This window comes from Bubalus bubalis, chromosome 2 (assembly GCF_019923935.1).
Source record: "Bubalus bubalis isolate 160015118507 breed Murrah chromosome 2, NDDB_SH_1, whole genome shotgun sequence".
In the NCBI taxonomy this organism is placed as follows: domain Eukaryota; kingdom Metazoa; phylum Chordata; class Mammalia; order Artiodactyla; family Bovidae; genus Bubalus; species Bubalus bubalis.
The window spans coordinates 86,598,982-86,612,686 of record NC_059158.1 but is presented as its reverse complement, the minus strand read 5'-3'; the positions used below and the strand labels follow the sequence as shown (position 1 = coordinate 86,612,686).

Sequence of the window (13,705 nt, the reverse complement as noted above, 5' to 3'; positions counted from 1 at the left end):
TCCTTCCTTGTCTCTTTTGACAGTTTTTGACTTAAAGTCTATTTTGTCTAGTATGATTATGGCCCACCCTGTCCCCTGCTCTCTTTTAGTTACTATTTGCATATTTTTTTGTATACTTTAACTTTCACTCTATGTGTGTTCCTAAATCAAAAATCTTTTCTAGATAGCATATAGTTGGATTTTTTCTAATCCATTTAACCACTCTATATCTTCTGATTAGGGAGTAAAATCCATTTACATTTAAGTAGTTATTGATAGAGAAGAACTTACTATTGCCATTTTGTTAGTAGTTTTCTGTCTTATATTTATCCTTAACCCTCTTTCCTCTCTTTTTTTCTTCCTTTGTGTTTTGTTGATTTCTTTTGGTAGTGATATGTTTTGATCCCTTTTTAATTTTCTTTTGTGGATGTTTTACACAAAATGGTACTTTCTTGGTGGTTACCATGGGCTTACATAAAGCATCGTATATTTACAACAATCTATTTTAAGCTGATAAAACTTAACTTTCAGTTCAGTTCAGTCACTCAGTCGTGTCCGACTCTGTGCGACCCCATGAACTGCAGCACACCAGGCCTCCCTTGTCCATCACCAACTCCAGGAGTGCACTCAAACTCACGTCCATCGAGTCAGTGATGCCATCCAGCCATCTCATCCTCTGTCGTCCCCTTCTCCTCCTGCCCCCAATCCCTCCCAGCATCAGAGTCTTCTCCAGTGAGTCAACTCTTCGCATGAAGTGGCCAAAGTACTGGAGTTTCAGCTTTAGCATCACTCCTTACAAAAAACACCCAGGACTGATCTCCTTTAGAATGGACTGGTTGGATCTCCTTGCAGTCCAAGGGACTCTCAAGTCTTCTCCAACACCACAGTTCAAAAGCATCAATTCTTCGGTGCTCAGCTTTCTTCACAGTCCAACTCTCACATCCATACATGACCACTGGAAAAAATATAGTCTTGACTAAACGGACTTTTGTTGGCAAAGTGATGTCTCTGCTTTTCAGTATGCTATCTAGGTTGGTCATAACTTTTCTTCCAAGGAGTAAGCATCTTTTAATTTCATGGCTGCAGTCACCATCTGCAGTGATTTTGAAGCCCAGAAAAATAAAGTCTGACACTGTTTCCACTGTTTCCCCATCTATTTCCCATGAAGTGATGGGACCAGATGCCATGATCTTCGTTTTCTGAATGTTGAGCTTTAAGCCAACTTTTTCACTCTCCTCTTTCACTTTCACCAAGAGGCTTTTTCGTTCCTCTTCACTTTCTGCCATAAGGGTGGTGTCATCTGCATATCTGAGATTATTGATATTTCTCCTGGCAATCTTGATTCCAGCTTGTGCTTCTTCCAGTCCAGTGTTTCTCATGATGTACTCTGCATATAAGTTAAATAAGCAGGGTGACAATATACAGCCTTGACGTCCTCCTTTTCCTATTTGGAACCAGTCTGTTGTTCCATGTCCATTGCATACAAATACTCTTCACATTGACTCCCTCTTCCCTATACTTTCTGTGTTATTGATGTCAAAACATTACATCCTTCTAAATTATGTATCCATTAACATATTCTTATAGTAATAGTTTTTGAAAATACTTTTGTCCTTCAACCCCTATACCAGAATTAAAAGTGATTTATGTACTATTGTTACAGTATTTTGTGTTTGTTTGTATATTTACCTTTACTAGCAAGCTGTATACTTTCATTGCTTTGTGTTGTTGTTCAGCATCCCTTTGTTCGAACTTGACGGAATCTCTTTAGCATTTCTTGTAGGCAGTTATAGTGATGATGAACTCCCTCAGCTGTTTTTTTTTTTTAAACATGGGAAGGTTTTATTTTTCCTTCATTTTTCAAGTACCACCTTTTTTTTTTTTTTTTTTTTTTGCCACATATAGTGCTCTTGGTTGGCAGTTTTCCCCTTTTAGCACCTTGAATATATCATCCCACTGCCTTCTGGCCTGTAGAGTTCCTGCTGAAAAATTCACTGATAGTATTATGGGACTTCTCTTGTGTATGGTGATTCACTTTTCTCTTGTTGCTGTTAGAATTTTCTCTGTACTTTTTTTTGACAGTTTGATTATAATGTGTCTTAGTGTGGATTTCTTTGGATTTACTATCGTTGGAATCCGTTGGATTTCTTAAATATGGATATAATTTCCTTCCTTAGTTTTGGGAAGTTTGGGGGCACTATTTCTTTAAATAAGCTTTCTGTCACTTATACTCTTTCTTCTTCCAGGGCTCCCATGATGCATATTTTGATCTGCATATGATATCCCATGTGTTCCTTGGGCTTTCTTCACTCTGTTTCATTCTTTTTTCCAATCTAGTCTTCTGACTGGATAATTTCAAGTGACCTGTCCTCAAGTTCACTGATTCTTTCTTCAGCTTAATTGAACGTAGTGTTAAATCCTCCTACTGAATTTTTTTACTTCAATTATTGTATTCTTTCACTCCAAATTTTCTGTTTTGTTCTTTTTAATATTTTATTTTTTGCTGATATTTTCATTTTGTTTATGCATCGTCTTGATCTCATAGAGTATCATTATAATGGTTATTTTAATTCTGTGTCAGGTAATTTACATGCCTCCATTTCTTTACGATAAATTTGATTTATTTTATTCTTTTGTATGGGCCATGTTTCCCTGTTTCTTCATGTTTCCCTTAACTTTATTTTAGGATTGGCACACTTGAAATAAAAGCCACATCTCATAGCCTTTATAGACTGGCCCTTTCTGCAGAAGACTTCTAATCAGCTTGACTAGAGATTCTGGGGGTCTCTGTAACCTTTTCTTAGAGGAAAGGGAATGTAAATTCTTTGAGCCTGTGTGTGCAATTTCTCGATTAGGTAGAGTTGGCTGATTTCTTTTTCCAGGGACTCATAATGTTTTGCTCTACCTGGGGTCACTCTGTGGTACTGCAAGTTGTCTGGTTTTACGATACATGTTTGTGTTGAGTTGTGTCTAGTTCTTCATGACCCCATGAACTGTAGCCTGTCAGACCCTCTGTCCATGGAATTTCCCAGGCAAGTATACTGGAGTGGAGTGCCATATTCTGTTCCAGGGGATCTTCTTGACTCAGGGATTGAACCTGCATCTCCTGCAGGTCCTGCATTGGCAGGCAGATTCTTCACCACTGTGCCACCTAGGAAGTCCTGGTTTTACAGTAGCGAGCTGCTTTGATGTCCCTTGTTCTCAGAGGCCTCCAGATTTCTGCCGTATGCTGACTCCCCATCAGCATCCTGGATTAGGTGAGACAGATACCAGCCCCTTCTGAACTCTTCTAAAGAGCTTGAACATCAGACATATGCTCCTTTCACTCCTTCCAGAGGGAGAAGCCTCAGATTGTTCTCCTACCCCTAACTGCATTGAGCCATCCTAGTCCCTGAAAGCCAATTTACCCATTCTTCTTTATTCTCAGTGGCACCAAGGCATCCAGACTACAATGGTTCTGTCAGTGCTCTGAATTAGGCAAGACAGATACCAGTTCCTCAGTAGCCCTCTGAAGAGCTGGAATGTCAGATACAGCCTCTACTTTTCTCTTCACCCCCAGTGTAAAAAGTGTGAGCCAGGTTATTCTCTACCACTGCTGAGCTGTGCCAGCTTAGAAAAGGGGCTGAGGCAATTAAAGTGAAATTGCTCTTCTTATCCATTTGAATGTGGCTTTTCACAGCTTTGCACTCTGGTACTGCAACATCTTGACTGGATTCTAGAATTCTCATTACAGTATTTTGGTCCATATTTTGTTAAATTGCAGTTTCTGTGGGGGAAAGAGAGTGGAACTTTGCATTCGCCCATCTTGTGATTCACTCCCTCTGTGATTTACTCTTGGCTCTACTGCATTTGTCCTTCTGAGACTCCTTTCACTGCCGTCTTAGGTCGGGAGCCCTCTTTCCTCCATCCTGTATCTTCTTTGTTTACTTACAAGTTATGCTTTCTAATTAATGACACATGCACAAAAAACTAAAATCTGCAAAGAATAAACATTTTTTTTCATTCTTCCTTATATTTGATTTGATGATTTCACTCAATAGAGACCTCTAGGTCCAAAGTAATTTTGCCTTACAGTGTTGATGGTATTGCTTAGAGAAAAGACTGAGGCTATTCTTGGAGCGGTACGTATGTAAGTCTGTAGCAGTTGGGGATGGATTTCTGGTATCAACTATTGTATAGTCAAACTTTAAACTACTTCTCATGTTTTTGGCTCCATCTGTTTACTCTGTTTCTTTTTTGAGTATAAACTCTTCTCTTAGTCAAGACCCTCTTTGATATTTTACTCATCAGGCCAGCTCCCTCTTTTACTGCAGTTGGAAGAATATATATATATACACACACACACATATATATCCTATATAAATTTATAAATTTTATTTTTATATGTAATTACATATATCTGTTTATATATAAATATATACATATATTTATGAGTGAGTGAGTAAGAGAGCACTACCTAGGTTTAAATTCTGGCTCTGGAATTTCTAGCTATGTAAACTTGGCCATGTCACTTGTGTCTCGATATATTCATGTGACAACCTAGTTTAAGGATTAAATGTAAAGGTACTATTATTAGTAGTATTGCTCTTCTGTTCTGCTTTTTCAAAAATCCTATTTTCATATGACTTTCATATTCCGTTTGTTTACATATCTCTCTTTTTGATGTTTTTCCTCGTGTCTCTTTTTATATTATTCCTTAGCTTAGTGAATTAGAGGTCATAACAAAATAAACGTGTATTCAGTCCTCTTTTTTAAGGTAGAAGCCAAATCTGATTTTTAATTTTAGAAAATAATCAGTGATTTAATGTAATTTTAATAATTTAAGCTATTTTTTAAATGAAATTATTCTCTCTATTCATATATTATCTTTACTGTATTTGCCTAGTGATCTAATGACCCAGAGTCAAAATTGAATGGGAATTTTCTTTCTTTTGATAGATTCTTAGTAGTGAAACTATTTTAATGCTGGTCAGAATTTAATTCTCTTTAAAGAATTGGAAGCAAAAGAAAAAAGAGTATCAGCATGTTAGAGAAAAGCCTATTGTTCTTTTTTGTATTACATCAATTGAAAGTTAACAGTTTTATTACATCTTATGAAAAACCAATAAATGAACCAGAAAATAATGATGATAATCATGATGATGATAGGAGCAACAATTACAAAATGCATAAATGTATACATGCCATTTAGTATATATCATGTTACATATTCTTCATAATAGCTCTACTAGGTAGGCATGTCAGTCCTCATTTTACTTTATGAGGAAACCAAAGTTTAGAGTGCTTAAATAACTTGCCCATGCCACATAACCAGTAAAGCTTTCTGATACAAAGGCCTGTGTTCTGTGATTATGTACAACTTATCTGGGACTTGGGAACCTATAGATTTGAACAAATTGCATTAATGAATGACTATTACTGCCTCTCAAAGACCTTTGTTTCCCTTTTGCTTTGTCTCCTCCCTCTGATACCACAGTGGCCACTGCAGCTACTCATAGTGGCTAATACTTCTTCTCTCATTCCCTTAAAATCCTCATTAACAACTTTCTCGTTGAAATCCTCTGTTTTTTTAGTGCCCCAGTCCCAAGTGAGCCCAGGTGGGAATACCTTAACCATCCTTAGTGAGAATAGGTGCAGGCCTGTCTGTATTGCTCAAGTCAAGTAGAATTTTATATAATAATAGACACTGAGTACGCTTTGAAAAATGAATGAGTGGTGATAAAAAAGAACAGACTAAAATTCCTGATGTAGAAAGAGAGACTGTAGCTCAGGCAAAGAAATTTATTAAGTAGAAACTGTAATATATTTTCCTATAGAAATAATAGTAGTTAAGTTCTGCAGTTCAATTAATATCACTAAAATAGCAGTCCAACCTATCTTTAAGTTTTGTAGTATATGTGGGTTAACCTGGGAGCCCAAATATGATTTTTATAAAATGCTTCTAGAAGAAAATGCTCTCTGAAGGGCAAATAATAGACTTAATGAATTTTTTAAACAAACCATTTGTAAATTGAAGTTAACATCTAAGACCATTAACTTGTTGATAATCTTTGCTTGTGTGTTCTCATTTACTTACAAAGTTATAAAGAATGTGATATCAAAAGCTGTTGTTTATTACATGGTAGTAACAATTGCCCAGATCTTTCCTATTCTTTCCGCTCTTACCCTCAGCATTCGTCATGTTACCCTGTATGTAGTTGTTGTTCAGTCACTCAGTTGTGCCCTACTCTTTGCAACCCCGTGGACTGCAGCAGGCCTGGTTTCCTTGTCCTCCACTATCTCTCAGTCTGCCCAAACTCACGCCCATTGAGTCAGAGATGCCATCCAACCGTCTCATCCTCTGTTGTCCTCTTCTCCTCCTGCCCTCAATCTTTACCAGTATCAGGGTCTTTTCCAATGAGTCGGCTCTTTGCATCAGGTGGTCAAAGGATTGGAGCTTCAGCTTCAGCATCAGTCATTCCAATGAGTATGCGGATGACAGAGGATTGATTTTCTTTTCTTACTGGTTTGCTCTTACCCTCAGCATTCATCTTGTTACCTTGCATATATAGTAGCTATTCAAAAAATATTTGCATATTGATTGTTTGGTTCTGAGATACACAGGGTTCTTACTTCAACTTAGCTTTAATTTAAAATTACATAGCAAAATTCTAAGTGATCTCTAGAATATGAAATATATATATAAACATATATGATATGTTCTTATAATATTAATAAAAATAAATTATAAAAATACATTTGGATATTTATCATTTTTTCCCACTTGACTTATGATTGAGGGGTAAATGGCTGTTGTAAGATTTAGAAAGCATCTTGATTTAAAAGGCCCCCAAAGCCTTGTGTTCTAACCTATACTTTAAAAAATTTCCTCTGACTGGAACAGAGAGGGAATGACATCTCATTCCAGGGAACATTAAAAGTGCTCTAATGTCCTAGTAATATATCTATCATATGTCTGAAAATAGTGTGTTTTGGAATATTTAGGATGACCTAACTACTTATCTCTCAAATGGAGGAAGGCTGTGACTGGGGAAGAGTCTGGTCACAAAAATATACTTATTTCATAAAAGACACTGTTTTGTCTTTGCAGATGTAACTGTGTGGAGCCACATAATCCTAGTAATAATACATTGAAGGAATGGAGGGAGTCCAATATTTCTGCCTCTGACATAATTTGGGAGAACCTAACTGTTTCGGTAAGTGAAACATATCTTGACTCTAATTACTATAAGATCTTTTTTGACATTTTGAATGAATTATTGCCACTAAGGTAAATTATTTTAAATAAATACTATTACAAAAGTGATAGTTTTATTTCATCCATTCAAAAATGCATAAGTTAACAGGGGTTTCCTTTCATTATTAAGCTTTTCCAGTAGTTAGTAGTCCTGAATTACTCCAAAAGCACACCTATATGGCATAATGTGACTAGATTAACTGAAAGCACATTAAATAAGAGCAATGTTGACCTAAATTAAACCATATGACAGAACTAAGTCAGCCTTCTGTGTAAAGAATGCTTTTACTTCGCTCCATGGTGCTGCTCCAGCTGTTCAGAATATGTTGAGGGGGAGGGGATGTTTGTTAATATTTTGGTATAAATATTGAACTTTTGGGGAAAACCAAAGTCACTTTTCTTAAAATTCTGGCACCTCCCTCAGAAAGAGTTTTCTTATTTCCATTTTCTCCTTATCTTCCTTCCATTTAACAAAAAGAATCACAACATATTTTTCATCTATCAAAGTTAAATCTTACACCTTTAAAAATATTTCTGTCTTTCCTTTTTATAATGATATCTTTTTTCCCCTTCGTAGTTGAATGCCTCTATTTTTCTTCAGTTCATTTCAGTTCAGTCTCTCAGTCGTGTCTGACTCTTTGCGACCCCATGAATCGCAGCACGCCAGGCCTCCCTGTCCGTCACCAACTCCCGGAGTTCACTCAGACTCACGTCCATCGAGTCAGTGATGCCATCCAGCCATCTCATCCTCTACCGTCCCCTTCTCCTCCTGCCCCCAATCCCTCCCAGCATCAGAGTCTTTTCCAATGAGTCAGCTTTTCGCATGAGGTGGCCAAAGTACTGTTTTCTTAATCTCTTGTAATATTTGTGCACACCTATTTCCATCTATATTTACATCCTTTACTTCTGGTCAATCAAGTCTCATAACTGGAAAAATACAAAGATTCTGCTTCTAATAAGATTTAAAATCTGAGTCATTCTAGTTTCTTTTCTGTTCTTCTCAGTTACAAACATTACAGTCCAAAGCTTCTGCCAATTTACCTACCTGTATAAGCTCAAATCCCATTATAACCATCAGCATAAAACTATATGAACTCTAGTTCATTTCATGAGAAACACATTTTAGTAAGTGAGCCAGTTAGTGATACACACAAACCTTTTTTGTTGCACGATTATAAAACTCTAAACGCAGTTCTTACAAGAGCACTTGATCTGTTGCCTATTTTTCTCACTTTTCCTCATTAAGTATTTTTTTCAGAATCAAAATTTTTAAAATTCTATCTTTGACCTATATTTTACTACCTTTCTTCTTACCCTAAGCATTTGCTCTAAAATGTCTTCACTTTCATTTTTTTTCTATTATAGTTAACATTTATTCTGTTGTATTTTTCCTTAGAAAAAAGATTTATCGAACTTCTCCCTTTCAGAGAGCCATTTAAGTTGACCAATAAAAGAAATGATGAGCTGAACAAGAAAGAATGCTACAGTTGTTCAGAATTTAGACATGGTTGATCCATTCAACAATGCATCTTCCATTTATATTCCCCTTTTATAAACTATAAAGATATTATATTTTAAGAGTTCCTTGCTTTTGTCCCTCATCTTGGTGTCCCCTACAATACACTTACCCAATAATTTCATCTCTAAATTATTTAATATGAAAATTTACTCTATGTGTTTATAGTCTTGAATAATTTAATGTTAAATAATAATATTTATTCCATATAGTAGCAAATCCTGAATCATACATTTCTAAGAGACTCATAGCACAATTGATCTACCTAGATCAATATTAGAAGTTTTAGGGTCAAGAAGAGTACAGTGAAAAATATTTTGCAATCAAACAAAGCAAATCTAATCCTGAGATTGTTATTATTATTTTTTTCTTTGTTAAGTTCTGCACTAGGTGTTAACATTCTGGCAGAAATTTTCATATTATTTTTAATTAGGTAAAAGCACTGTTTGCAATGAATAATTGCTAATCTTGACCAGAAATAGCACTTATCACCAAAGGGTATTCAACATAATGAAAAAAACTTAAAATTTTAAGTCATCGAGGGCCATAATGATTTGTCTTAATTGTTATTCTATTTTTTTCTCAGCATAACCATCAGGATCATCAAAAGCAAATTATTAATTTTATTAACAGTGCTAATGGCTATTATAACTAGTTTTGTAAAAATGGTCATGTAATATTTACTCTGTGTATTACTCACTGGATAATTTTTAATTGAATTGTTACATTTCTCATGAACTGTAATTTTTACCTTGCTAACTCAGCAATGGCAAGAACTTTAGCTTTCTTTGATTCTCCCAAATTACTGTATGCATAGTAAGTGTCCAATAAACATTTAATGATTATTTTGAAATGCAGTCTCAAATCACAGATTTACTATTTAATGTAAATGTCTTGGTTTATTTTGTTTTCTAGCTTTATTGAGGTATAATTGACAAATAAAAATTATGTATTTTAGGTATAAAATGTGTTTTGATGAATGTATACAAGGTGAATGATTACCACAATCAAGCTAATTAACACACATAGCACCTCACATAAGCAACCTTTTTACTTGGTGAAAACAATTAAGATCTACTGTCCCAGCAAATTTCAATTATTTAATACAATATTATTAACCATAGGCACTGTGTTATACACTAGCACTTCATAATTTATTTATCCTGCATAACTGAAACTTTGTTCCCTTCAACCAATATTTTCCCATTTTTCCTCTCTCCCTAGTCATTGGTAACTATCATTCTACTCTCTGCTTCTGAGTTTGACTTTTAGCTTCCACATAGAAGATAAATCATATAGTATTTGTCTTCTGTGTCTGGCTTGTTTCAATTAGCATTTCTTACAGGTTCATTCATGTTGTTGCAGTAACAACATTTCCTTCCTTTTTAAGGGTGAATGATATTCTATTGTATATTTATACTACAGTTTCTTAATCCATTGATCCATTGACAGACATCTAGGTTATTTCCATATCTTGACTATTGTGAATAATGCTTAATTCAAGTGTTTTATAGCAAGCTAGAGTACTTAAGTTTCTATGTTTATATATATATTTTAGCAGTATATCAAAATCTGTCATTATAAGGAATTCCTAGACAAGGTTTAAAATATTCACAGGCAATTAACTAGCAATTGGTTAAGAATTGTTTCAATGCCAGAATTACATATTTAGCTTATACATAAATAAGGGGCAGGACACTAATGCCAACTCTAATTTCTTATTTTATCAAACTTAATTTTTACCAACTTATAAAATTGTTGAAGCTTAAAACGTGTTGAAGAATAATTAGTAGAAATGAGTTTGTCAACAAGCATTTTTTTCATTTTCATAAGTGAAACCATATGTGAGACTCAAAATAAGAGAACAGGATTTAGATTTAGTTTTCTCTTCCAAATCTTAGGACTTCATGTGTGTGTGTGTGTTTTAAGGGTACAGTTGGTATAAACCAGAAAATAAATGTAGAATATAGTAGCTCACAATTTTTCCTTTTTAAATAACATACTGCCCTCCTAAAAGAAAGAAAAATATACTTTTCAAATTTGCTTTGAATTAAAGTGACTAGGCAGGCTAATGGCAATGTATTATAGCTTATAAGACAAATAATTCTTTAAATGGTTTCTATATTACCAAGAATTGAGAACAAGACTCAACCAAGTCCAAGACTTGGAAGACTTTTATATCTGCACAAAAGATAGAAGATGATCACAAATATATAGGTAAATGTGTTTACAAAGGAACTTTTAGCTCCTCTTTGTACTTATCCATTCTTCTTTTTTTTTATTTACTTTTAATTGGAGGATAATTGCTTCACAGTGTTGTGTTAGTTTCTGTCGTACAACAGCATGAATCAGCCATAAGTATACATATACCTGCCCCCTCTTGAACTTCTCCCCCAACATCCCACCCCTCTAGGTCATCTCAGAGCACCAGCTTGAGCTCCCTGTGTTATACAGCAACTTCCCACTAGCTATCTATTTTGTACATGGCAATGTATATATTTCAGCGCTACTCTCAGTTCATCCCACCCTCTCCTTCACCCAGTCACAAGTCCAGTCTCTATGTCTGGGCCTCTGTTCTTGCCCTGCAGATAGGTTCATCAGTATCATTTTTCTAGCTTTCTAGCTTCTATTCCATTACTTTGCTTAGTAATTGCTTTACTAGTAAAGCTGAACAAGGGGCAAGAGAAGGGACTAAAAATTTCAAGGATTTGTTTTTGCTACTTTATCCCTTTTAACAGAGTTTTGAGAGAAGGAAAAACTAAAGCTATAATTAAGGCTTGGGGATTTTTTTTTTTCCCCCAGTTAGCAAAGTTTCTGTGCTCTGTATTAACATGGTTAATTGGAATTCAACTTTAGCTAGCAAAAATTGTAGCATTTGCAGTTAGATTAGAAAAAGGAACAGAATTGTTTTAGATAATTATAAAGTATACAAACAATATTTCTCAAAAATCCTAGCCTTACAGGTAACTGTCCCAAGTGATTTTACTAGTTTGTTTTTAGATAACAAGGTCTGTGATTTAGTCTAGAATCTTTCAAAGGTATGTGTTTCCTGCTGTACTCCAGGGCTTGAAGCTTTGTTCATTGGACAGTCTCTGCTGGTGATCAATCTGGCAGTCCATATTTTCTCCTAAGATCTTCCTGTACCATGGCACAATTCAATTCCTAATTCAGGCTGAGAATATCTCAGGTACTAGCAAGGTCACTGGATCACTTAAACCATTCTTTTCTGTTTTGAAATAAAAAATTAAAATTTAATGTTCTAATCTTTAAAATGAAATGGTAAAACCCAATCTTATATGAACTTTAAAAAAAAGTCTTAATTTCAAAATAATTTTAAATGCTGTTTTTTCCTCCAAGAAAGAAAAATTTTTTGACTTTGCTGCCACCTCATGGCTAAGACAGCACTTAGAAATGGTTCTTCAGGGGCTTATAAAATAAATACCAGGAAAAAAAAAAAATGAAAGATCATGAAGTCATTTGTTGTTGTTGTTGTTGTTATATAGTTGCTCAGTTGTGTCTGACTCTTTGTGACTCCATGGAGTATAGTTTGCCAGGCTCCTCTGTCCATGGAATTCTCCAGGCAAGAATCCTGGAGTGGTTGGCCATTTCCTTCTCCAGGGTATCTGCCCTACCCAGGGATGGAACCCGGGTCTTCTGCATTGGCAGGTGGGTTCTTTACCTGTGAGCCACCAGTGAAGCTCCTGAAAAAGTCATAGTAAATATGAACTTTGCCCTGCTCCTATAGTACTTTTTCTCTTTTGTTCTATAATTTAAGTTTGAGCTCCATCTTTGACTTCTAGTTTCACTTCAGTAATAATATATTGTATTTTTTTGTTGTTGCTTTTCTCACCTTTCTTGGGAGCTTTAGGACTAGATAATTCTAGAGAATCACTGTTCTCCTTTAATATGCAATAATATTCCCACCAGCTCTGCTGCTGCCCAGCAGTGGTGAGGCTATAGCAAATTACTTACCTTCTCTATACCATATTTTCCTCAGATACAACATGGAAATAATAGCAACTACCTATTTTATAGGGTTGATGTGATACTTAATAAAGATGATGATTGGTGAATCAGTTTTATAGATTTAATTTTTAAAAGGCAAAAATTTTAGAAATAGTTCTTACTGCTCACTACCTATCCAAACATGAGCCTTAATGAAAAACCTTGGCAACTCAACTACAAGTGATCCTAAGACATTAGTTTTCTGAAAGAACTACGTCCACCTTTTTTTCCTTAATAGCTCCATTTGTTTTACTTCTCTGGCAGGAATGCAAATCACTGCACGGGGAGTATGTTGGACGAGCCTGCGGCCACGAGCACCCCTATGTTCCAGATGTTCTGTTTTGGTCAGTGATCCTCTTCTTTTCCACAGTTACTCTGTCAGCCACGTTGAAGCAGTTCAAGACTAGCCGCTATTTTCCAACCAAGGTACTCAGACTACAGTTTTTCTGATCAAAATGTCTACCAGCATAAAGCATGTTACAGTGATAGGTGTATTTTAGGACAAAAGAAAGAGCGATTACTGTCATTAAAGGGGCCACTAAAAAGTTTTTGGGTGATTGAGCTGCCATATTAGGAGTGAGGTGTGGTGAGGTGGGGAAGAGGAAGCATTTCGTGAGACTGATGCTGGGAGTGCAGATGGCCTCTAGGCTTATATCCTAACTTCAAATCCCAGAGATAAACTCCCACGTTCCGACTTTCATTTTTGGAACTCAAAAGCACAAGCACACACTGCATTACTGATTGTCACTTTCTTGCCCAGTGAACAGTGGGAACTATTCCAGCCTGACAGACACCTCATAGGAGCCACTGTTACATTTTGTAATTGGGAAAGCCCCTGCAAGACTCATTGGAACACTATCCTCTTTTTCATTTTTAAAGTGTCAGTCCCTCCCCCTAACCCACCACGTTTGCATCTGCATATTTGGAAAAGAAAGTAAACAGAGAAACAGCTTAGTTCAATATTTAAC

The 13,705-nt window shown here is 35.6% G+C and overlaps 1 protein-coding gene across 9 annotated transcripts in view; it reads left to right on the top strand.

Annotated features, from left to right (window-relative positions):
- SLC4A10 (solute carrier family 4 member 10) overlaps positions 1–13,705 on the top strand; it is a 344,973-nt gene that overhangs the window by 289,895 nt on the left and 41,373 nt on the right. For all 9 annotated transcript variants that reach the window (XM_025275927.2, XM_006074289.3, XM_044934690.1 and 6 more), the window contains 2 exons: positions 7,070–7,175; positions 13,002–13,163. In XM_025275927.2, the coding sequence (XP_025131712.1) occupies positions 7,070–7,175; positions 13,002–13,163 (268 nt within the window). The remainder of the gene's footprint in view (positions 1–7,069; positions 7,176–13,001; positions 13,164–13,705) is intronic.